Source organism: Gopherus evgoodei, chromosome 17 (assembly GCF_007399415.2).
Source record: "Gopherus evgoodei ecotype Sinaloan lineage chromosome 17, rGopEvg1_v1.p, whole genome shotgun sequence".
In the NCBI taxonomy this organism is placed as follows: domain Eukaryota; kingdom Metazoa; phylum Chordata; order Testudines; family Testudinidae; genus Gopherus; species Gopherus evgoodei.
The window spans coordinates 2,076,762-2,101,845 of record NC_044338.1 but is presented as its reverse complement, the minus strand read 5'-3'; the positions used below and the strand labels follow the sequence as shown (position 1 = coordinate 2,101,845).

The following is a 25,084-nucleotide window of genomic DNA, read 5'->3' as shown; positions in this document are numbered from 1 at the left end:
GCTGGCTCAGGCAGCGCTGCCTCCGCTCGACCGAGCGCAATGGCCCAGGGACTTGGGGCAGGCTGAGCCAGCATCTCCCCACTTCCCAGAAGGCTGGGACCGGGTAACTGCGGTGCCCTCAATCTGGATTCAAGGCCCCCTGACGCATGCCAGTCCTAGGGTCTCTCCTCAGCCAGGACAGTCAGTATCACCATATTGCCTTGTGGATCACGTCTGCAGGAGCTCAGACAGGGGGGCCCGCCTAGGACAGGGACCCAGGGCTTGCCGAGGGGCCCCCCAGCTGGGAGGGGACTGGCTAGTACAGGTTAGGGCCTTCCCTGTGCTCGCTGTCCTGCCCCCCCTTGTCCCCCAGCACCACTCGCTGGGCCCCCCCATCCCGCAGCAACCCTCTCCCGGCCCCCCCCTCATCCCGCACACCCTTCGCTCATCCCCCTCCTTGTCCCCCAGCACCCCTCTCCCTGCCCCCTTCATCCCGAGCACCCCTCGCTCATCCCCCCCTCGTCCCCTAGCACCGCTCACTCATCCCCCGCAACCCCCCAGCACCGCTTGTCGCCCCCCCGCACAACCCTCTCCTGGCCCCCCCTCATCCCGCACACGCTCGCTCATCCCCCTCCTTGTCCCCCAGCACCCCTCTCCCTGCGCCCTTCATCCCGAGCACCCCTCGCTCATCCCCCCCTCGTCCCCTAGCACCGCTCACTCATCCCCCACATCCCCCAGCACCGCTCGTCGCCCCCCCACACAACCCTCTCCTTGCCCCTCCTCACTCCGTGCACCCCTCGCTCACCCCCCCCCAGCGCCACTCGCGTGGGCCCCCTCCCCTCATCCCCCAGCACCACTCGCCCAGCCCCCCCAGCACCGTTCACTGCGCTCCCACCCCCCATCCTGTGCACCCCTCTCCCAGCCCTCCGTTGTCCTGCACACCCCTCGCTTGTCCCCCCGTCAGTCCCCAGCACTGCTCACTCAGCCCCCCCGCCCGAGTGTGCCTCATGGAAACCCTCTTGCTCTTGTGTGTGGGGTGCCGGGCGCAGCTGAAGCAGATGGAAGTGCAGCTGGAGGAGGAGTACGAGGACAAGCAGAAGGTGCTGAGAGAGAAGCGGGAGCTGGAGAGCAAGCTGGCTGCAGCTAGTGACCAGGTACCGCCTGGGCCAGGGACCCCGTCGGGGGTGCATTGTGGGGCTGGGCCTCCCAGGGGTTAATGGCCAGAACTAAACCCAGGCAGAGCCGAAAGTCACTGGCTTCCAGCGGCTGCCTGCCGGGCACTCTCATCCCGGGGACAGTGCCGGAAGTAGGAGGCTTGGCCCAGCGTGGCAGAGTGGGGCATGGGCACCCCAGCTGGCTAGTCCCTAAACCAGAGCTGGCCCCACTGCGTCTGCCCCAGGAGCACTCCTCTGGCCTGCCGCTGTCTGAGGTGGAGCGGGCTGTGGGGACCACACAGGTTCTTGGCTGGGAGCTCAGAGGCCGAGGCTGGCAAGCAGCTGCCTCTGTGGAGGGAGCGTGTACCTGGTCATGCAGGGTGAAAGGCTGGGCTAGGCGGAGCAAAGGAAGTACGGCGCCCACTCTGTGCCCGGGTGGCACCATCCCCTGCAAGTGCTGAGCTCCCACGGGCTGGGGCTCTGGCCATCGCAGGTGTGGCACTCAGGTTGTAGGGGGAGCCGTGTCTGTTGCTGTGGGGGCGGGGCATCTCTCTGAGATGGAGCATGTAGAGCGGGCATGCCCTCGAGCCCCTGCATGGCCTCCCCACACCCAGGTCAGCCAGCGGGACTTGGAGACGGAGAAGCGGCTGCGCAAGGATCTGAAGAGAACCAAGGCACTGCTGGCGGATGCCCAGATCATGCTGGATCACCTGAAGAACAACGCGCCCAGCAAGAGGGAAATCGCTCAGCTCAGAAACCAGGTGTGCACTGCCCGCGCCCTGCCCTGGCCAGACTTGTCCTCCATGTCCCCTGAAGGGGGTTCCCAGCCCTGGGCACTCAGTGACTCTGAACTAGGGAGAGCCGGGGGAGCTCTAGGTTGCCCCCCGCTCCCCACGGTGTGCGCTGGCCATGTCTGCCACTCCTGAAACGGCTCCTGGGCATCACCAGTGCTGCTGCCTCCTGGGCACACCAGGCTACTGCGGCTGCGGCCCCCTGCCTCGCCATGCCGTGCCCAGTGCTGACAATCCCCGTGTCGGGCTCTCTCTGCAGCTGGAGGAGTCTGAATTCACCTGCGCGGCGGCAGTCAAGGCCCGCAAGTCCATGGAGGTGGAAATCGAGGATCTTCACCTGCAGATCGACGACATCTCCAAAGCCAAGGCAGCTGTGAGTGCCTGATCCCGGTTCCCCGCCCACGGGGCTCCGCTCCCCTGCGCCGACCCAGATGCCGAGCAGCTCCTTCCCTTCCCTTCCCTCCTTCCCCGCCCTCACCCCAGCGTTCTGCCGATGCAATGTGCCCTGCAGGCTTGTGCAGGCCGCTCCGAGCCCCATGGATCATGGCCATCATAGAGCCTTACGGTTATGGCAGGCAAAGGGGGCACCAGCTTCCTGCAGGTGTGAGCACCTCAAGCTAATTCCTCCTGGCTCTCGGTTTCAATCTTCCTTATGAAGAGAAAAGCCCCTGAGCCCACCCCCAAAATCCAGTCCGTCTCTGGCCTGTGTCCAGCTCAGGCTGGGCGGTCTAGTGCGCTGGAAGATCCATTATTGTCATGGGTTCTGGCCTGCCCCAGGCAGAACCCGTCTGGTGCCCAGCTATGGCAGGACGGAGGAGCTCAGAGGTGCCTGCCGCTGGTGCCGGGCGGGCGGGAGGAGCCTGGGGGGCAGAGGTTGGGGGGCAGCAGTGTATGTGGGGCTGGGCAGCCTCACCTCCCTCTTCTCTCTCCCCCTCCAGCTGGAGGAGCAGCTGAGCCGGCTGCAGCGGGAGAAAAACGAGGTGCAGAGCCGCCTGGAGGAGGACCAGGAGGACATGAATGAGCTGATGAAGAAGCACAAAGCATCAGTGGCCCAGGTGATGCCACCTGCGCCCAGCGCCACCAGTCCTGTGTGCTGCCGGCGCCCCTTCCCCTGGCGTCCCCAGCCCCCGGGCACCCATCCTCACCACCACCCCCCTCGGCACCCTGTGCACGCCCCCGGGCGCGCACGCCCCCGGGCGCCCACGCCCCCTGGCCCAGCCCCCGGGCAGCTCCCCCCCCCGGCACCCTGTGCATGTCCCTCACCCAGCCCCCGGGCACCCCGTCCTCACCACCACCACCCTCGGCACCCTGTGCACGCCCCCCTGCCCAGCCCCCGGGCACCCCGAAACCCTGTACATGCCTCCCGGCTCAGCCCCCAGGCGCCCCCTTTCCCTGGCACCCTGTGCACACACCCCCGCCCAGCCCCCAGGCAGCCCCCTCCCCCGGCACCCTGTGCATGCCCCCAGGCAGCCCCTTCCCCCAGCACCCTATGCACGCCCCCCGGGCACCCCGTCCGCACCCTGCTAGCCTAGCCTTGCCCCACCCCACAGACACTCGTAGGCACTTCTCTGTTGAGGCTGGAAGTGAGGTGAGCTGCTCTGTAGTCTCAGCTGAGCTCTGGTCATCCCTGGCATCCCATCTGGAGAGCAGGCCTGGCATCCAAAGGGCACCGCTGGATCCTCTGCTGTGAGCCCGCCCAGGAGAGCTGGCTGGGGGTGCTACCCGGAGGCTGGCAAGTCCCACTGCCTGCCCTAGGGGCAATGTGCCCTTAGCCATGGCCCTGGGGCTGGGAGAGGGCAGCTGGCCTGGCACTGGATTCTGAGCAGCCCAGACACTCTCTCCCCACAGGCCTCCCGGGATCTGGCCCAGATAAATGATCTCCAGTCCCAGCTGGAAGACGCCAACAAAGAGAAGCAGGAGCTGCAGGAGAAGGTAGCAGGGTGGCCCTGAGTCGTCGGTGGAGGGGAGGGGGCAAAGTGTGCTGGCAGGTCTTGCTGCCCAGAACCCAGCCTTTGAGTTTGGGAGGAGCTGGGCCCCTGCACTGCAATCCGGGACGTGAGCAGCGTGAGTCCGGCCGTTTGCGGAGCCCCATGTGCTGCTCCAGGTTTAGCCTGACCCTCTCTGCAAGAGCCAGACGGGGGAAATGGCTGGCCCCAGCCGCTCACGCTACACCGCTTGAGTCCGACCCCAGCAGCAAGCACAGGGACAACCACCCAGCATGGCCACTGCCTCCAGAGAGCCCCTGCCTCCCTTGGCTCCCCGCAAGGGTGGCACTGCCCAAAGGTACCAGCACCTGCCACTCTCCCAAATGGGTGCATAGCCTTCAGTTTGCCAGGGAGCTGGAGAGAAGGGAGCACCCGGGTGCTGGTTCATGGCACTGCGCTGGCCCCCAGGGACTGTGTCTGGCTGCGGCTGAGCTGGAGAGCTGCCGGATGGGCTGGCCCATCTGGCCCTTCTCCTGAACCGGGGCCAAGCCTTGGTTTTCTCTTGGCGTGACCTGAGCGGCTGCCTGTCCTGTCCCCAGCTGCAAGGGCTGCAGAGCCAGCTGGAGTTCCTCGAACAGTCCATGGTGGACAAGTCTCTGGTCAGCCGACAGGAAGCCAAGATCCGGGAGTTGGAGACACGGCTAGAGTTCGAGAGGACCCAAGTCAAACGCCTGGAGGTAGGGAGCTCCGGATGGTCCTGGCTCCGCACGTCGCGATGTTGGGGGAGGAGGGGAGCCGGAACTCCTCTGAGCCAACTCTGATGCTAGTCCTGCATGGCGGGGAGCAGGGCAGCCCCATCAGCGCAGTAGGCTCCCCAATGAGGAGGTCGGCTGCCAGTGGCTCCTAGCCTGGCCTGTACTCTGGCTGAGAGCTCCCTGGGCATCTGGGGATCTGAGCCCACCCCTCGTTTCCAGCCCAGCCACAGCTGGGAGCCAGCGCCCGTGGAGGAGGGAGGTTGGCAGCTGCTGCTCCACTCACTCTGTGGGGCTGGCTGTGAGGGGAGCCCACAGAGCCTCTCGGCCAGTCCGTGCAGCAGGCGCAGCTGCAACCACTGGGCACCATCAAGCAGCCAGTGGGGCACAGTCGTCACCCCAGCACATGCCGTCCGTGCAAAGCCTGGACCGGAAGGTCCTCCTGTCCCAGAGCAGGTGCTGTGGGTTTGGGCAGGGTTGATGGTGCCACCGGGGATGCTGAGGGCTCCTGATGCCGCCCCAGAGTGGCCTGTGCAGAGCTCTGGACTGGGGGCACTGGCTAGGCAGCTCTCTCCGGGCCTCCTGCTGTGCACGGCCTGTTACCTGTGTCAGCACCCTGTAGGCCCTGTCCCCCGACCCCCCCGGCCACGTGCCACCTGGCTCCATGCCTGCCTGGGCTGGTTATCGGCGGGCACTGATAACAATAATTCGCTGTCCAGCCGGCGTGCGGCAAAGTGCTGCTCTTCGCCTGCACTGACTTAGTGAAATTATAGACTCCCAGCGCAGCCTGCTTTATATTCTGCATTCGCAGGCCCTTCCTGCCACGGGAGGCGAGGCACTGCGCTCAGCTCTCCCTCGCCGTATTTTCCTGCCGTTATTCCCCTTCCCCTCTCGCTGGCAGGGCCATAAATATGCAGCGGGTGGCTCAGCTGCTGGGAAGGATCTAGTCTGTTTTTTCTCGGCGTTACAGGCTGTAATTACTTCACACAAAGTTAAATCTATTTTTCCAATTCGCCAAAGCCCTGCGATTGTTCTGCCCCCTCCCTTGCCTGGGGGAAGCGGCTCCTCCGCCCCCCCCCGCCCCAGCCCCCTCATGTAAATGCATGGCGCTGGGTTCGTTTGTTCCATTAGCACTCAGTGGGGAGCGACGGGGCGGCGCTCACTCCCGAGCCGGGCTGGGTAATTGCCGCTCTCCGCTGCGATTATTCTTGATGAGTGAATATTGATTCTGTCAGGGCTGCTGTCTCCCGTCACCTGCTGTGGGGAGGGAAGGTGGGCGTGGGAGGGGGCCAGCGTGGGGACTCAGCAGCCCTCGGTTGAGACGCCCCTGCTCTGGGCAGGGCACCCGGAAGCCGCTGTGGCTTGGCAGGGCCTTGATGACTGGCTCACACCTGGTGTGGCTGTTGAGCTGGCCTGGTCCTGGAAGGCCCAAATGTCCCTGCTGATCTCGAGAGGAGCCAGAATTCCTGGGTTCTGTTCCCTGCCCTGCCTGGGGATTGGGGTAGCTCAGCGTCTCTGCCTGACTGTGGCCCGTTCCCCGCGCCCCCAGAACCTGGCCAGCCGCCTGAAGGAGAACATGGAGAAGCTGACGGAGGAGCGGGACCAGCGTGCAGCCGCTGAGAACCGGGAGAAGGAGCAGAATAAGCGGCTGCAGCGTCAGCTGCGGGACAGCAAGGAGGAGATGGGCGAGCTGGCCAAGAAGGAGACCGAGGCCAGCCGCAAGAAGCATGAGCTGGTGAGGAAGCCTGGCCAGAGGGTGAGGCGGGGCAGCCGGCCCCACCTCCACCCCCACCCCACCCCAGCGAGCTGTCAGCTGAGATGGTGATGTACCCAGTGTGCCCAGGGCTGGGAGCAGAGACCAGCCGGGACAGGTCATGCCACTGATCCCCAAACATCGCTATGAAAGCAGGCTGGTTAGCATAGGTCCTTCCCATAAACAGAGCCTGGCAGGGGAAACTGGGAGCTGGGTATCTTGAGAACAGTCCTTTAGAAACGGGAGATGGGCTAAACCCACCCCTGGTGTAACTACCCTGGAGAGGAGAGGGGGAAAATCTGCCCCCGGTGTAACTGCCCCGAGGGTGGTGGGGCAAATCTGCCCCTGGTGTAACTGCCCCGGGGGCAGGGGACAAATCTGCCCCGGTGTAACTGCCCTGTGACATGCTGGGCACACCTCTGGTCCGTCCCTGCCTATGGATGGGACGGGATGCTGCGCTCCAGCTGTGGCTGTCCTTTGTCCTTTGTGGGGTGAGGTGGCAGTTCCAGGCTGGCACTGGCTGCCTCCCCGCGGCATGGGGCTGCAGCCGATGCTCACTGGGTTCGCTTTCCCCAAGGAAATGGACCTGGAAAGCCTGGAGGCCGCCAACCAGAGCCTGCAGTCAGACCTGAAGCTGGCATTCAAGCGGATCGGGGACCTGCAGGCCGCCATTGAGGATGAGATGGAGAGCGACGACAACGAGGACCTCATCAACAGGTGGGAGCTGTGTGGTTCCCTGCCGGAGACCCGCCAGGGCCCGGGAAACTCCCACATCCTGCTCAGTCCTTCCTAACAGACAGGGCAGGGCTGCCCCATGGCGAGGCTGGTGGGTCCCCCATGGGGATGCTGCAGTCAGCCCCCTCCCTCCCCCCATTCCCCCAAGCACCATCACCGATGCATCTCTGCAGGGCCGGGTTTGAATGTGCCTGGATAGCGGTGGGTCAGGTGCAGGGCTGCTCTGTGCCTGGTGGGGCTGGATCTTTGCAGCAATTCAGGCAGGTCGGATCTTATCTTCCCCCTGCTCCTGTTCAGGCTCTTCCCTCCCACTTCCTCTTGCCATAAAATGGGAGAGCAGCTTCTGTTTCCCAGAGACTTGGAAATGATGGGACGAGCCAGCACGCTCCTGTGTCCCTGGGGAGTCCCAGCTTTCTGACCGCAACAAATTCCGCCCAGCCCGCCTCGGCCTCACATTGCCGCTTGCAAACCAAGCACTTGTTTATGGTGCTGAGTGCGTCCGCACCTGCTGGGAGGTGGGTTGGGCTAGTGGATAGAGCACTGGACTGGGACTTTGCCACTGGCTTGCTGGGTAACTCTAGGCAAGTCATTTCACCTCTATGCCTCAGTTTCCCCATCTGTTAAATGGGCGTATTGAAACTGACCTTGGGAAAGTGTGTGGAGAGCAGTGGATGGAAAATGCTCTCGAAGAGCTGGGTGTTATGATGGGACATGCCTGCAGGGGGAGCAGCTGAGTACTGCCTGCTTGTGCCTGCTGCACCACAAGCAGCCACCCGTGCACCGTCAGAAAGCATCGTGAGCGACTCCATTGCAGGGCCGGGGCTCCGAACTAGCACTCAGCAGACCTGGCGGCTGGTCCTGGCCCTGGCGCGCTGTAAGCTGTGGTGCTGTCTGAGCTAGGGGCCACCAACCCCACCTCGTTACCCCCTCCCGGCTGTGCTCGTTGGCTTGCCCTGGTTCGTTTCTGTGGTGGTTTTTTCCATTTTGCCTCTTTAAGTTCATTTATTTTCTTTGTCCCCCTGCCCCCCCCCTTCTCAGTTTGCAGGACGTGGTGACAAAGTATCAGAAAAGAAAGAATAAACTGTGAGGATCTCAGCTCTCCTCTCCAATTAAATAACCCCTTGTTCCTAACCCTGAGCATGCCTGGAAGGAGCCCGCTGCTGGGCCCTGCATGTTGCCCCCACAGCGCGCTCCATGCATGTGCACAGCCCTAACCCTCTAACCCCCCCCGCCCCGCCGGCGGGGGGCCTCTCAGTGCCCCGAGGGACCAGTGCTGGAGCCGCATCGCACAGTTCCGTAGCTAGAGGGGGGCTGTCAGTGGGTGGGGGGTGCCCTGAGCCCCTGCAGCTCCTGGCTGGCCCCGTTGCATGCTGGTATTGACAGTCTCCAGGGGCTGCATTGTGAGCGTTCAGCCCGCTGGGCTCACTGCAGCCATGCCTGGAGCAGCTGTTCACGTCACACCAGGCTCCACAGGTAACGTTGCCAGCGTAACTGACAGGCTGCGCCTCTCCCCCGGGAGTCCTGGCAGCATCTTCCATAGCTGCTCCTGGAACGGAGAGGAAATCAATTATAAAGCTGGATGTCTTGGGAATATGATGAGACAATAACTCATCCCTACTCCTCACAAGGCAGCAGGCAAAGCCGTGCACACCTAGGATAAGTGTCCCCTGCCCCCAGAGTGACCACTCCCCCAGGCTCCCCATCCCTGAAGCCCTGTCAGAGAAGCCGTGTGTTCTGCCTGGGAACAGACAGATGGCAAAAAAGGTCCCCAGTTCTTTGCCGTCTCAGTGGCTCCTGACCTCTCCAAAGCCAGAACCACGCCCCCAGTGGGGAAGCAGGCCCCAGTGCAGCAGCTGGCAGGGCATGGGGATTTGTGGGGAGTGGATATTGGTCGTCTGGTTTCAGATGCCATGCTGGGTCAGAGCGGTTGGGCTGGTCTCCTGCCTTTGGCACTGGCTGATAATTGATGCTTCCGAGGAAAGTATAAAGCCCCATGATGCACCTGGCCAGTGGAGCAATTGCGTGTGGGTGAGAGTGAGTGATTCCCTTTGTGTAGAGGCATGTGAAGGGAGTGCCATTTGGTGCTGCCCTGCCCCGATGGAAGGGTCCCCGGGGGGCTCTGTGCTGTGCCGGGCTCTGTGTGCCTTGCAGAGCCTTCCTCTGTTTCACATGCCCCAAGTTTGAACACGAGGGGTCAGGTGCCGTCCTCTGGAACCCGAGGCTTGGGTGTCTCTGGACTGGCTTTGCCAGTGAGGTCTCTTTCCTGAGCCAGGAGGGGCTGTTGGTTGTGAAAGGATCTATAACAGCTAATGATAAATGTAATAGTGTGTAACAGTGATGGAGGGCCACTGGAGCCTTGTTGTCACACACAATTAATATCCTCCGCAGCTCAGTCTCCGTTTGTTTGTTCCCTTGTGATTTGGATCCCAGTTAACTAATGACACACTAGTCTGGACATAAATTGTGTTTGACATCAAGTTTAATTCCGACGATTTAAAATCTCAGCTGCCCCCAGAGTTTGTTTATGGGGCTTATTGTTTTTAAGGAAAATAACCAAGCATTGCCTGCGCTATATTGCAGAGGAGGGAGACGTTTGTATGATCAAGTACAGTCCATTGCTTTGAATTTAACAAGGAGAATTCATAGTCTGGGTCTGTAATAGCCCGTCCCCTGTGCCATTCCGCCCCATGCTCCCCAGGCAGAGAAGGGCCCTAAGGCTAGGCAGATAAAATGCTCATTTAAGATCACATTATATATCTGTTCCCAGGCACACTTGCAATTCTAACAAAGTTCCCTGAGGTTCCCGAGAGACTTCCTTCCTCTTTACCAGCCAGTTAATGCTGGGGGAAGCCAGGACAGAGTTATCGAGCCAAGTGAGGTGGGAAAGAAAATAATGTTTCGATTTACGTAGAGATACAGTTGTTATTGCTATAACCCTAATGAAAGTAGTAAACAGTTATGTATTAACAGAGATTTATACAGAACTGCATCTAACACAGCGAGAGAGATTTTGCAGTGCATACAGCAGCACCTTTCTACAGGCAATCGATAGGGTTCTGAACGGTGGTTATAAATTGGCTGCTTTAAGCCAGATAGGCCTGCTTTGTGTGTGTGTATAAATCAGGCGGCTCTGTCGTTATGGAGGGGCTCACCTGCCACTGGAAATCTGCCCGCCACACTTGGGCACCCAGCCTGCCAGAGTCATTTCCGTTCTGTCTGCTAAACTCCTGTTTACCCAGAGACATCAACATCGCTCTTCCTTGCTGTAATTCTGCACTTGACAGAGGCCTATTAAATGAGCCCACTTATTTCCCTTCCAATCCCCTGCTCTTTGCAGATTGGAAATTTCATTTGCTCCCAGAACTGCCACCTCTTTCTTGCTTTTCTTTCTCCCCTTTGTTATTTATTCAGGGACATAATTCTGTACAGAAGGGCCTCTTCTGCTGATACGGATGAAAGGAAATGTATCCCCTGGGTTGGGGGGAAGCCCAGCAGATCCACAGTGAGGGATGTGGTGAACAATATTTTTCTAAATTTATGCAAAGCATCCCAGCCTGCCTCCCAGGCCACTCTCAATGTAATCGCTGGGGGAAGCTGTGTGCAGAGCACAACCCACTGGCTGGCTCCTGTTGTGCCCAGAACTAGTCTGCTGGGGTCATCGCTTCACCTTAAAAACACAGGGCTTGCCTGGCTGGCTGGCCCTAGCGACGCTGCTCCGGGAGCCACCAGCTCAGGTGTCCCAGGTTTATTCAGAACCTCGTGTTGCAGCCGTCCCGGTGCCATACCAGTGTGCTTCTGCAGTGACCATGGGCAGTGCACAGGCAGCCGCAGCAGGTCATGAAGAATTGCACAATGTCCAGTTGAACAGAGGCACAGTTTGGCTGCCCTTGGAGAAATTGAGTGTCCCTCAATCCCCTATTGTAGCCTGGGTGTGTGTGTGTTCTCTGTCACATGCATGCAGTCTGCAGCTCCCACTATCCCAGCCTGGGCTCCCCCAGCTCTGCCAGTGCCCCCCAATCCCAACCACAGCCTCCCCGCTAGCCCAGCCCTGGCCTCCTGCCTGCCCCCCTCCCCCAGCTCTGCCGGTGCATCACAGTGTTGACCTGCAGCAGCCCTTGCTGTTTCGCTCCCGGCTCTGCCTGGAGCAGAGATCAGTGTTCTGAATGGCAGGGTGATGTCTGTGTCGCCAAGCATCTCCTCTGCAAACTTTGCACACCCAGCCCCACAGCCTGGTCCAAGGGCCTTCTGGGAAGCGTTTTGAAGAGTCCCCTTTGCCTGTCTCCCGTTAGAGGGGACCTTGGCTCTGAGCCCAGGGCTCTGATTGATCCAAGGCCACAGCCGGTTCACAATATAGCGGCATTTAAATGAAACTAACGCGAGCCCTTTGCACAGACTTCCTGTGTCTAATTGAGAGCACACTTGTGGAGATGTAAAATTGCTGAAGCAGTAAGAACTGGTCAGTAAAAGTGTCTGTCCAAGATCTGGGCCCTCATGGCCAGTTAGCCAGCGTACTGAGCTGCCTGCTAATGGGAATCCCGTCGGCCCCTTGATGGTGCGTTGCAGGTCTGCGGAGCCGGTTAATGTCGGGGGAGCAGTGCTGGGCTTACTGCTTGGGCGTTCATTCCTAGAGTGCTGGGAAGGCTGGCTCACGTCCTGCAGTCTCCCTGCGCCAGGCCCTGACCATCCCAGCATGAAAACAGAACGGGACCTCAGCCAGCATCTGACGCAGCTCTGAGGCGGGCAGAGGCAGCACTTGCTCGTGGGTGGGGCACAGGAGAGGGAGCCAGGACTCCTGAGTGCTGTTCATCCCTCTGTCACCCACTCAGTCCCTGTCTGGGCACTGCCCCACGCCACAAGAAGTGGGCCTGGCGCCGGGAGACTTGCGGCGTTGGTGCCGTTGTGGGTGTGTTTCCAACGTGGGCAGGGCAGATCCACAGCCCATTGGAGCTCTCTGAAGTCGATGAAAACATTTCCCCAGCCATGCAGAAGCATCGTGGCAGCTCAGGCTGTGCCTGGCCGGCAGGGGAAGTGAATGTGGAGCCCCCGCTGCCTAGGTCTGGGGATGCTGCTGCAGTGGTGTGGGAGAAAGGGGCAGTCCCTGAGAGCCAGGCCCCATGCCTAGGGCATTTGTCCTGGTGCCCCAGCAGAGGGCGTGCTCTTGGGTTGGGGGGTAAATCCCCAATGTGCCCTGAAGCCGGGCCCTGGTGAAGTTCTCACCATTCATGGCACATGACATTGTTCCCTGCACACATAGGCTTGTCCTTACAACGTAGCCACCGAACCTGTTGAAGGGAGCCGAGCCGGCCCCGTCTGGCTTGTGTCACTGAGTAGCACAGCACGAGTGTGGCCAGGGAGGAGTGTGACTTGCACTGCCCATTCGTGGCCAGCTCGCAGCCAGGCTGGAGGTGTGGGAGATGGGCTTTGCCAGGAGTGATTCACTTGACTCGCGGTCCGAGGCAGGATCCCTGCCCCAAGAGGTAGCTGCACGTTTGCCAGGTCCTGCCCCACTTCGAGGGATTGGGAGCCCAGTGAGAAGTTTGCCCCTTCCCCTTCCAGGCTGAGCCGGGAACGTTCTGGGGGCACGAAGGGCTGCAGGGCAGGGGCTGTCCGGGCAATGGGACAGGATTCTGGGGGCCTGCCAGCGGGAGGCTGTGAGATGCCAGGTGAGCCTGCGTTGCAGTGTGTCCTGGTCGGTTGGGCGGCACACTCAGACCCCGCTTGGCAGGAGCACGTAGCTGCATGGGGAGCCAGGCTGCCTGCCTCAGGCGCTAATCTCTCCCACCTGGATCTCTCCCTCTGGCAGCGAGGGGGACTCGGACATGGACTCGGAGCTGGAGGACCGGGTGGATGGAGTGAAATCATGGCTCTCCAGGAACAAAGGCTCCTCCAAAGCAGTCTCTGATGATGGCAGCTGGAAGAGTTCCAGGTCAGTGTGGGGTCAGCATCCCCGGGGAAACAGCCACTTGCCATCGCTTCTCCCCATAGCAATGGGCGGGGGCTGTCACCCAGGCAGCTCTCACGGCGCTTCCCTTCCAGGGACCCCGGCTCAGCACCCCCGTGGGGGAGGGAGCTGGTCTCCATCACTCAAGCGGGAGACAGAGCTGTCGCTTGCCAGGCAGAGCCCTGCACAAGAGGGGTGGGATCGAGCTGCACTGCCGTTGGGCTCAGCCTGGCCTGTTCCGGAGCAGCTGTGCCATCCAGAAGGGTGCACCCCAGCAGCCAAGCACAGGCCGCCCCCTGCCACGTGCTGCCGGCAGAGAACAGTGGCCAGTCGGGGCTGGGCCTGCAGTGATGGCTCGCACAGCTGGCCAGGAGCCGTGGGTTCCGGGCCAGGGGCCGGTGGCTGGCGTGATGCTGGACGGCAGAGCAGTAGAAGTATCCAGCTTCTCCTGCTTTGTACCCCTGCGAGGCCAAGCCCCGGGGCCCCACGGAGAGTGCGTATTGATCTCTGGATAGAGCACTCATTGCTATGGCAACTAAGCACACTGAATTTCAAAAATACAAATTGGAAGGTACCAAAGACGTCTGAGCTGGAAGTGCTGGAGCCACAACCGAGCCCCCGGCTCCCACTGCTCTGCCCCTTGGTTCACTCAGCAGGTGGGATTGCTGTGAGCAGGGCCTTGGCCGTGGCTTTTCCCCGTGTCTCGGGAGCATCCGCGGGGCTGGGCGGGCCTGGCACCCCTCGCCTGGAGTGGTACGGGGGCCAGGAGAAAGGAGGTTGGAGCAGCTTCTCCTGGGGAAAGAGCTGCCTGCTGAGTACAGATTGCTTTTATACCAAACCAATTTCCTGCTATGGGTTCAGGGATCCCAGGGGCTTCTCCCCCTCCACCAGCCGAGGCTCTTTCTCTTAGTTGGTTTAATTTCTTCAGTAGTGCCGAAGTAGAGTGTTTCGTGTTGGGGATAATTCCACCTCCTTGGCAGCTGGTTATCAAAGACAGCGGCTCCAGGTAGCTGACAATGAAATCATTGAATGAAACATTTGAAAGTGATGGGATAGAACAATTCCCTCATTTGCATGACATTTCCCAGGAAGCTATTTTCCACTCACGCAAATTATGTAGCTGGGTTTGCTCTGCTGCCTCCCTCTCTCCTGTGCCCAGTGTGTCTCTCTGACCTCACCTGCTATTTCTCTCCCCTCTCCCTCCCTATTTGCTGCTGTCGGCTGGTCACTCTCCTCAGGCCGGCCCTGAACTCGGCCCCCAAGGAGGGGAAGGAAGGTAGAGAGCCCAAGGAGATCGAGGAGCGGCCGGTCTCTGTCACGAGCTCCCTGAGCTACAGGAAGCGGCTTAACCTGAAGGACTCTATTGGTGGCCAGGGGGACTCGGAGACACTTTTCTCCACCCTGAGCGAGCGGCCGGCCTCCCCGGAAAGGTCTTTCCGCAAGGCCAAGCGCAGCTCGGCAGCCAGCAGCCAGGAGGAGACCGGCTCTGTCAGCTCATGGAGGAAGTCCCTGGGCAGCGAGGACCCTGATGACAGGGGCTCCGTCATCTCACAAGCCTTCTCAGAGGCCAGCAGCAGAGCCCGAAAGGGGCTGGAGAAGAGGTGGTCTGTCACTACGGCTGACTTTGATCAGGCCTCTGCCCTGTCTGCCCCGGCCAGCCGGGCTGCCTCCTCCCGGCACGGGCTGGAGGCTGACGAGGCTGACGCCAGGTCCACACTGAGCTTCACGCTTTCAAGCCCGGGCAGCTTGCGGCGCAGCACATCCCGGCTCAGCGAGCCACTGGCTGGCGTCTCCGGCGCCCTCAGCCCCCAGCTGAGCCGCCGGGCAGAGCTGGGGCTGGAGACCTCGACCCTGGGCAGCCGGGTTGACTCCCGGCTCTGCCGGAGCAGGAGCCGGCTGGAGGAGTTGGATGACGTGTCTAGTGTGGCTTTGAGCGACACCCGCTCCCTGTACAGCCAGCACTCGCTCGGGCGCAGCTTCTCCGTGCCCCCTCGGCCCAGGACCTCCGCCTCCGACAAGATGCAGCTGGAGGACTCGGACATCCGGCCCGTCAGCCACCGCTCCTACCTGGACCCTGACCTGGAGGCTGCCATCAGCGAGGTCCTCAACTACAAGCCCATCAAGTTCAAGCGCTTCAGCTTGGATCCCGACCCCGACCTGGACTCGGAGGAGGACAAGAGGAGCGTGCGGAGCGCCAGGAGCGCTGCACGACCGGAGAGCTCGGAGCACTCCTTCAGCAACCTGCGCCGCTCCGCCTCAGCCTTGGACTGCTCCCGGCCGCGCAGCAGCAGGGGCCCGAGGAGCAGCAGCAGCAGCTCCGAAGAGGACTCTTCGGAGGAGGAGCGCAAAAAGAGCGCCAGGAAACACGCCAAGAAGAAGGCCAAGAAGAAGTCCAAGAAGAAGCAACTGCCTTTGGATTCGGAGTCCTCCTCGGACTCCTCGTCCAGCTCCTACCACAGCAGCTCCAGCGTCAAGAAGGGCCCCAAGAAAAGCCCAGCCTCCGAAGGGGAGGGAGCCGCAGAGGGGAGGGACGCGGAGAAATCAAGCAAACGCCTGAAGAAGGAGGAGAAGCAGCGAAAGAAGCAAGTGGACAGCCTGATGATGAAATACCTCTACCGGCCCGAGAGCGACTAAGGCAGTAGGTGCTGAGTGGTGTGCAGTGCAGCATGCCAGCATGCCACTAACCCCCGTCACCCTGCACTCCTTGCCGCCCCTAACCCTTCACCCCAGTCCAGCCAGGCAGCATGTCTCCAGCTTGGGGAATGCCTCTGAACTCTCTGCCCCGCCCCTCCAGCTGCCCAGTCACTCTGTGGGATAGAGCCCAGCTAAGCTGGCTACTCCAGATAAATCAATCACTCTGGGAAACCCTAATGGCCTTGAGCAGGAGGGATCAGCTGCTGATTTACCATGGGGAGGAGGGGGCTGTAATCCCGCCAGCCTGGCACGGCTCAGTGAGGGATGTGCCAGTCGGCACTGGGGCTCACCGCAGTGCAGACGCTGGCAAAGCATTCTTGGGTTTGTAGGCCCTGAATTACTAACCCAGCCAGGGCTGAGCCTGGCATGGGCCCCCTCTTCGTCAGCCCCCTCCTCCCCACTGCTGCATTGAAGCTGCCTATGTTCAGCATGAAGCCACATCACTGCTGGGGGGATTGGCCAGTGCTGCCGCTTGGGCAGCAACCAGCCCGTTTGGAAACCTGCTGGAGAAGGACGCAGTTCCAGCTGCTACAGCGTAGGGCTCAACCCCATGTAACTTGCTGTGGGGTGAGGTGTGGGGCCTGCCTTTAGCTTTCGCACACTCCTGTGACAATGCAACCCAGGCAAAGACAGCAGGAGCGCAGAGCGCTGGCAATAGCCACAAAGGGTTTGTCAACGCAGGCGGCTTTTTTCTGCTAGTGTATCCCTTCCAGGGATTAGCGACTGGCGCACGCAGGACACTGAGAAGCACTAATCCCTCCCGGCCTTTCAGAAACTGTTAAGTATGCGGCTATATTTATTTCTCCAGAAATTAATGGGTCACAGTGCATTGCAGGATCCCCTGCTCCCAGTTCAGACCGGGGATTAGTTACTGCGGGAAAGAGGAGCATCAGTCTGTATTTAAAAAGGCCTTAACGAGGAGCATGTGCTGCCAGAATAAACCTGCCGTGGCATGAACAGCTCCCACACCCCACTGCTGCAGAGCCTCTGCATTCTCAGGGGCAAACTTTAAAAGGCCATGGAAATCATCAGATGTCATCACGCCCTGCCCTCTTGCTCTCTCCTTGCTGGCCTGTCGGAAGCCCTGAGCACACTGGCTGCTTCTGGGGTGCTTTAACTCTGAGCCAGCAGCACCCACGCTGGCCCCAGCTGAGGGATCCTTGGCACCCTTAGAGATGAGGCAGCTGGACACAGAGCCAGTGGTTCTCTCAAGCTCCCACACTGACTGTGCTATGTAATGTCATGCAATGCGCCTCCACCACGTGGTGAGAAACAAGACTGCTTGTTACCAAGATGGGACAGTGCAGGCTTCCCAGAGTTCAGGGGTGTTCAGCTCAAGGGTGCTGGTTCAGAGCCATCTCTGTGTAAAGCAGAACCAGCTACAGCTACCATCTGCTCCGATATGGAGAGTGGCCAGCAGAGACTACGCATCCCAGCATGCAGTGCTGCTCCAATCAAGCTGGTGCCTGTCATCTCAGCTCTGTAAGGAGGAGGTGGCTCCGCCGGCTGGTTCCCAGTCCCCTTGGGCTGCCCTGTATCGGAGTCCCCTTTTGCAGACTCTTTCCCCCACTTTTGGGATTCCAGGCAGAGTGGTTTACTGGGGGGTGATTTGAGACTCCCCTTGGCCCACTGTGGGCCAGGGTGCTCGCCATGTGATTGCTGCTGCTGAGTTTCCATCTGAGCCGGGGATATTACTCATGCACACCGACGGGCTTGTCCTCCCTCCCAGCACCCTGGACGATAGGCTAGATTGTGCGGGGACTGTGAGCTTGCGAAGGGTGGGGATGAGGACCGGAAGCCTACAGCAGAATGGCATGCGCATGCAGGGAGTCCCCTGCACAGGCTGGAGTTACTGACACGCCCGTTGCAGGGTGTGTGTTGTGCAGGGGGGTGGGGGCAGCCGTGTGTGACTGCAGCTTAGTGAGCGGCACTGATCCTGTGCCAGAGGCACTCCAAGGGCGAGGTGGGGTGAGAGTTGCTGGGCTCCAGGCCCTGCCCTGGAAATGGAAAACTTTCCGTGAATTCCTCCTGCTGGGGATGGGGCCATGTGATTCTCCCCAGACGTCCCATGAGCAAAGCCGGTGTGGTGCTGCGCACGGAAAGCAGGCAGTGCCATAGGGTCCTGGGCATTCCCTGAGGGCTAGAAGTCGTCGCCCTCCTCTGTGTAGCCCCCCAATGCCATCCCCGTGCCCTGACCGTTCTTGGATTTATGGGGTAGCTAGTTACCTAGAAATAGAGCCCCCCAGGCACAGGTATATATGGCATGGTATAGGAGTGGGGCACTGCTCTGAGCTGGGGCAACCAGGTTCTGGCTGACTGTGGCTGGGCTCCCTGGAGGAACCAGGGCCTTGTTCTGTAGCTGTGGTCACTTTTTGGTTCTTTCTTAAGCAGGCAGTTGGGTGGGAGATGTGGAGGGATGAGCTGGAAGCGGCTGGGCATGGGGAATGCCGAATGGTCGCAGGATCATGCCCCAGGAACCCACGGTGGACAGCACTCGGGGGCTGGGTTAGAGACCTGCAGGAGAGGCCAGTCAGGAACAGCAGCTCTGAGAAGGCAGTGCAGGGAAGGGGAAGGGAAGCGACTGTGGTCAGGGCCAGGTTTTTTTCTAGCAGGAATTTATTTGTGTATTAAATTGTTTCCGACAGCTTTGAATGGGAGAATTATCTGAGAAGGAAAGCAGCTTTTTAAAAAATTCTTTTAAAGTGTTCAATTGCTGGAACAATCCCCTGCAGCTGGGGCTGCCGCGCTGCTTGTTTGTAACGTGTGTGACGCCAGAGCTGCCATAACAGCAATGGAGCCGGCGGTTCCCAGAGTGGGGGCCGTTTTCTTGTCTGGCCAAGGCTGGTGTGAAAGGGTTTGACTCAGCGGCTGCGCTAAGAGGCGACGCAAGCGGGGGAAGGCGCAGGCTGGTGGAGGTGAGGGGAAGGGGTGTGAACACTAGATGACTGGTGAGCAGCACAGATTAACAGGCAGTGATGGATAATGTAGCCTCACCTTCCTGCTGTTGCTCCTTGAATAAAAGTGAAATCTATTTGTGAGCTCCCCCAGGCCACCTGGACTGGGTGGCTGCGCTGGATTCCTGGAGCTGGGCGAATAGGCCAGGAAATGTCTGTAGATGTTGGACGGGAATATGAAGTTGGATTTGTTGGCGTGCTCGCCCCACAGACCCTCCAGCAGATGAGTTTCTCTAGCACAGACACTCACAGGAAGCAAATTGCAAGTGTGAATATTTGCTGATGGCAAAGTCCTTATTTAAAATTTGCGCTGTTGCTTAGTAACAGTTATCCAATCAGGAAAGTGAAATTGTCGCACGTGACCTAAGTAACTGCCTATCCAGCGCAAAGTGCAAAATTCAAATAGTGAATTTTCTCGTTTGCAATTTCTTTTCATAGGGAAAAAATAGGTACAAAACTTTAAATAATGAACAAATTCTGCAATTTCACAGTCTTCTCGCAAACGCTTCCTGAGCAGATAGAGGTGCAATTCAACAAATGCCTGATTTGTTGCAGATTACTTGCTTAGCTCTGCTAACTCCAGGGGAGAGTAAATCTCTCCAAATGGTATGAAAATGTCTTTAAAATAATAAAAAAGAATCATGAGCCCTCGTAAAAAAAGCTGCCAGGTTGACAGTCTGCTGTGGCAGAGGCGGTCCTGGGGGAATGCAGCCTCCATATAAATGCACAGCTCTCCCAATTATCCAGAGCTGAATGCTAGTACTTTACCCACCCCCACCCCACACACAAGCAGCTTTTGGGAACAACAGAAACTTGGAAAGTCTCCTCCTTGCCCCTGCATTCCAATGGGAGTGGCCATCCCTGTCCAGCAGAAGGCCCAGCTGGAGCCAGGAACTCCTGCTGCTGATCTGCTGCTGGGTGTTCTTGGGCAGTTCATGGATTCCCTGGCCAGAAGGGAGCGCTGTGATCATGTAGTCTGACCTGCCCCAACGAGATTCCTAAGGCAGAGCCGCAAGAAAAACATCCAGTCGGGATTTTAAATGGTCAGAAATAGAGAATTCCCTCCCCCCCCCCCCCCAGCCCTGCTCCACCCCTGGGTAAATTGTCCTAGTGGTTAATTCCTCTCACCGGTACAAATTTATGCCTTACTGCCAGTCTTTGTTTAGCTTCAGGTTCCAGCCACAGGACCCTGTTAGACCTGCCTCTGCTCGGTTTAACAGCCCAGTATTGAATGTTTGTTCCCCGCGTAGGCACCTGTAGATTAAACAAGTCACCCATGTCCAGCTACATAGACTGAGCTCCTCTGAGCATTCTAAGGCAGGATTTCTAATCCTTCCATCGTTCCTGTGCTTCTTCTCTGAACCTTCTCCCGTTTAGCAACATCCTTCTGGAATTGCAGGCCCCAGAACTGGCCACGGGAGTCCAGTAAAACAACCTCTTTGCTCCTACTAGAGAGTCCCCTCTTCATATATCCAAGGGTCGCATTAGCTGTTTTGGCCACAACCAGCGGATTCTCCATCACAGCCCCTACGTCCTTTTCCGAGTCCCCCATCCTGTAAATATGGCCTGCCACCTTTGCTGCTAGGTGTATTCATTTACAGTTAGACAGAGTACAGCCCATTATCTGCGTGCACCCAGCTTACCAGGTGAGCCACATTGCTCTGAATCAGTGACCTGGCCTCCTCATTACACTCCTCCAGTTTTTGTGTCATCTTCAGACTTTATCAGTGATGATTTTATGTTCTCTATTGATAAACATGTTAAACAGCACAGGCCTAAAACTGATCCCAACAGGACCCCACTAAAAACTCACCCGCTCGATGACGATTCCCCATTTCAAATTGTAGTTTGAGGCCTGTCAGGTAGCCAGCTTTTAATCTATGTAACCTGTGCCATCTTAATTTGATAGCTTTCTAGTGCAGTACCAAACCAAACACCTTAGAGAATCTACGTATATGATGTCAACACTATGACCTTTATCAGCCAAACTTGTACTCTGTCAGAAAGAGAGAGCCAATTAGTTTGAGCAGGCCTGTTTTCCATATAATTAATTATATTATCCTCCTTGAATTCTTCATTAATCAAGTCCTGTGTCAGGGGCTCCATTACCTTGCCTGGGATCGATGTCAGGTTGACAGGCCTATAATGACCCTGGTCATCCCATTTACTCTTTTAAAAAATTGCTTTCTCCCATTTTCTGGACACTTTCCCAGTGCTCCAGGACTTTCTGAAAATCCAAAACGCAGCCAGCTCCTCAGCCAGCTCTTCTAGGGCTCTTTAATGCAAGTCCATTCCCCCCTTTCTGCCCATTTCCCAATCTATAAAACAGGCTCCTGTCTCCGAGCAGGGTCTGGGTAGCCCCTGATATGGCACTGGTGGTATCTCAGTCCTGTGTGGAGTACTGGAGGAGAGATGGCAGTGCCAGCGGTGCAAGATCCCTGGGCATATTTGCTATTATCTCTGTAGGATGCTCACAGGGACATGTGATGGCAGCACTGCTCAGCCATTCCCGGGCCTAAGGCAGGGCTGCTGGTGCTGTTCCGGGGTGGGTCCCAGTGCCCAGTAAATGTTGGGGTGCAGTAGTAAGGCTTGGTCTCCCTGGAGTCCCTTTGATCTGAGGTCTAAACCCCTTTGCAAATGTTAGCTACTCCTCACCCCATGGCTGGTACCCCTGAGTGCAACTGGGAAACTGAGGCAGAGACCAATCCCAAGAGCCTGTGCTTGGACCACTAAAGGACAGTCCATCTCCTAAGGTGGGGGTTCTCCAGGGCTGGGGGCAGGGTGTGCCAGTGGGCTCTCCCCACAATGGACATGCCACCTCGCTATCTCACTCATCAGGGCACCGTCCCACTCGGCTCTCCTGGCTGGTTGACTGCAGTGCCTGGGGGCCCGCGCTCGGGTGGGAGAAGGGGGTGCTAGGAGGTGGCGGTGCAGAAGGCTGCGTACAGGAGCAGAGCTGCGCCAGGGAGTTCAGATGCCTGCGAGCTCGGCTGGCCATCAGCACAGGATAATAATGCAGTGAGCCGGGAGACACACACTGACCCGCCCAGCCCTCTGCTGCCAGAGGGCCCTTTCCTCTCTGGGGATGGACCCATGCCGCATCACACAGCCCCCACACCCAACACCCTCCAATTCCCTATGCTCAGCCTCCCCTCGACCCGCTATGCTGACCCCCACAGCCCCACCAGTGCCCTGCACATCCATCCCTACCCAGCACCCCCAGTCCCACCAATGCCCAGCACCCCACACAGACCCCCCACTGCCCAGCGCCCCCTCCCCCTCACAGCCCAGCACCTCCCCACAGAGACCCATGCCCTGGCCACACTCACCAGCCCTACTGAGCCGGCACAGAGCAGGGATCCCCTTCCCAGCACAGTCCTAGGGGGCAGAACAGCTGAAGTTTGGGAGCACAGAGTGGTGCCATCCCCCAGGCCCCTACTCAGCCCTACCTACCTGGTGCTGGGGCCCGCAGTGGAGAGGAGGCATTTCCCTGCAGGCGCGGTGCGTGGCAGCCACCAACTTCCCCAGCCCGCCACTTCTGCAGAGCGAGTCCTGCGGCTTGCCTGGATGATTTAAAATGTCCCGGGGCGCCCGGCCAAGGCTACTGCAGCAGCAGTGGCAGCTGGGGCCCCCAGGACCTTTTAAGTCACCCGGACCCCTGGGCAATTGCCCCCTTTGTCCCCCTCTGCTGGCAGGCCTGCCTGCAGGGGGGCTGAGTGGGGGGGCTTCTCGTTCCTGAATGGGGCTGGGGAAAGCCTGGGGGCTGGCTCCTGTGAGCCCCTCCCCCCAAGATAAGAGCCCTCATGTGCCTGTGGAGACTGGCCTCCACCCCACCAACCCACTTTCCCACAGCGTGGCCAGGCAGCCTGCCTGCTGCCCACGCTGAGGTTGGGGGTTTGGATCTGAGCCCTGGGGTGGGTGTGGGAGGGAGCCCAGCCCCATGGGGGGGGTGCACTGCTGCCCAAGGCTGGGTCTGACCTGCATCTCCTGAGGTGATATCTGCTCTTCCCTGGCTGTTTGCTAACTGCCTTGTTCCCTGCGTGCAGCCCCCCAGGCTACCGCCGAGCGTTCGCCTGCGACAAATCAGAGGAGCGAGCCCCTTTGGAAAGCATGCCCAGGTCCAGGAACTCCTCCAGGGGCTACCTGAGTGACAGCGACCCAGAGAGCAAGCCAGCAGAGACCTCAGCATAGCCCTGGGAGGCTGCCTGGAGGGACGCATTTTCCACAGCCTCAGAAATACTCTGCTCGCAGATCCGTGAGCCAGCCCATGCCAGGCCTCGGCGACCCTCTGACTGGCCTCCAGAGAGCTCCTGGCGGCCCCTCGACAAGCGCCTTGCCTGGGAAATGCTGCGTCTACAGATTGTCTTGTGTGCACCCAGTGTTTCCTGCATGGTGGAAAATGTTAATCTAAAGCCCTCTTCTCCGGCCCCTCCCTCAGAGCGAACGCAGGCCTGTCCGCGTGGGCGAAGCACCAGCCAGGCTGGCCGGCAGCGGCTGCAGTCCCCTAGGATGGGATGAGCTGGCACCTCCAGACTGGACTGTGCATTGTGGGACTGGTCAGTGTTCCTTCCCCGAGGTCCTGCCAGCTTGCCCCCCTGCCCCCCAGTGCGACCCCCATGCTGCTCCAGCCTGGGCACTGTTCCGTTCTCAGTGGAGGGGAAGCTGAGCTGGTCTTCAGGGGCTTTTTTCCTCCTCAGTGCCTGCTGTCTTTTTATGTTATAACTCACCCCCCCAGCCCGTGTGTCTCTGGCACTGATGGGAGCGGCCCTGGCAGCCCCCGTTTCCACCGTCACTCTTTCCCGTTCAGCTGAGCCAAAGGGGACGCTTTCTTACCTGGCTTGAAAAACCAAGCAAAGAATGAAGCTGGTTTCCCAGGGAACTGTGCGTGACAGCACAGTTCAGGCACGCTTGGGTGTGCATCTCGCACACTCACGCTCACTCTGCTGCTGCATGTGGGGTTTCGTTGCACATGGTTTTCTCTTTCCCAGGCATGGCAATTGATTTTGGGTCATTTCTTTTTCCAGGGGCTGGTGCCTAGCACAGTTTTGTTTAAAGTATCCTTGAAATAAGATGTACCCCTGCCCCTGTCCACACGCAGGTGCCCACGCACGCACACGGTGTCTGGAGAGTATACGTGGGCAGGCGCTGCACAGCACATGCACATTCATTCACACCTGCCCTGTCCGTGGAGCCTGTGGGCAGGAGCTCCACAGCGCCCACTCTGGTCACAAGGGGCTGGAGGTCCAGAATAACCATCTGCTCAGCTGGGAGTGTGCCAGGGCTCGTCTTCGCAGCTGCCCCCCTTACTGACTCCACTGCCCTCGTCAATGCCAAGGAAGCAGCTTATCTCCCTCCAGGACTCAGTCCCCAGAGCCAGCCACGGGTACGGTCATCTCTGCTAACTTCTCAGCGGCTGGACTGGACACTGGAGCTGCCCGGCCCTGCCTGTCTGGTTTGCACTAGTTTGGCTGTGCGTCTTTTCCTATCCGTTTAAATATTAAATGTCATTTATGGCTGGTGACGCCGGTTCCTCCCCTCGGGTTGTTTGTTGCAGCAGGATTGCTGCTGCCAGCAGGGGGAAGGGGGGCGAGGTGGGTGCTGGGTGCGGGGGCAGCACTCGGACAGGACGTGGTGGTTTTCCTGCAGGGCAGCAGTGCGAAAGCTGCGCGGGACGTGGAGCCTGTGGGGGCGAAGCGTCTGGGGAGGGATGGGGGGTGCAGTGATTTGAGTTAACCCAGCGTGGCAGCAGCGTGACGGCTCCGCACTGCTTCCCACTCACCCCCAGGCAGCCTCACAGTCTGGTCCTGGGCTTTCATTGTGGGGTGAGCCTTGGCTGCGGTGCAGGCTCGTGTCTTCGTTCTCAGGTCACCCAGCAGTCGGATGCTAAGTGCAGGGTCGGGCGTGTTCGCTCCCAGCAGCTAGAGAGGGGGCTGGAGTCCCCCCCGAGCTGGGGCAGAGCCGCTCGGCTGTTAGAGCTCCCTGGGGTGGGCTGGGAGCTGCTGAGGCTAGGGGTGGGGGGCCAGGGGCAGCAGAGGCTCTGGCAGGGCTTTGAGGCCCAGCTGAGCTGTGTGTGTCCTGGAGCTTTGCCTCCCACTCACTCCTATTCCCGGAGGCCCTCTTAGCGTGTCCTGAAGAGCAGCCCCATGCTGGAGCCCTGCCTCTGTTCGTTCAGGCCTGCCTGGGCCACCCCAACCCCTGCAGGTGCTAGTGTAGCTGCGCCCTGCTCTGGGCTGGCATCCCCAGCCTGCTGGCTGTCGCTGGGGAGAGGAGCCAGGGCCAGGCTGAGTGGGGCTCACTGTGTTTCAAGTACCAGGTGCTGCAGGAGAAGAGATGCCCAAGGAATGGGCAGGAAATCTCTGCCACAAATCTCAGCTTGTTTGGAGCAGATGGTGCGTGCCAAGCGCTC

At 59.5% G+C, this 25,084-nt stretch overlaps 1 protein-coding gene across 22 annotated transcripts in view; it reads left to right on the top strand.

Annotated features, from left to right (window-relative positions):
- MYO18A (myosin XVIIIA) overlaps nt 1-24,199 on the top strand; it is a 136,862-nt gene extending 112,663 nt beyond the window's left edge. For 16 of the 22 annotated variants that reach the window (XM_030536194.1, XM_030536193.1, XM_030536191.1 and 13 more), the window contains 12 exons: nt 1,029-1,133; nt 1,748-1,894; nt 2,184-2,297; nt 2,863-2,979; nt 3,773-3,856; nt 4,449-4,586; nt 6,151-6,336; nt 6,932-7,071; nt 8,128-8,172; nt 12,893-13,015; nt 14,269-15,668; nt 22,725-22,812. In XM_030536194.1, coding sequence (XP_030392054.1) covers nt 1,029-1,133; nt 1,748-1,894; nt 2,184-2,297; nt 2,863-2,979; nt 3,773-3,856; nt 4,449-4,586; nt 6,151-6,336; nt 6,932-7,071; nt 8,128-8,172; nt 12,893-13,015; nt 14,269-15,664 — 2,595 coding nt within the window. In that variant the 3' untranslated portion in view covers nt 15,665-15,668; nt 22,725-22,812. Of the gene's footprint in view, nt 1-1,028; nt 1,134-1,747; nt 1,895-2,183; nt 2,298-2,862; nt 2,980-3,772; nt 3,857-4,448; nt 4,587-6,150; nt 6,337-6,931; nt 7,072-8,127; nt 8,173-12,892; nt 13,016-14,268; nt 15,669-22,724 lie in introns of all 22 variants that reach the window. The other 6 variants (XM_030536199.1, XM_030536205.1, XM_030536204.1 and 3 more) reach the window with 3 other exon arrangements.
- The last annotated feature ends 885 nt before the right edge of the window (nt 24,200-25,084 follow it).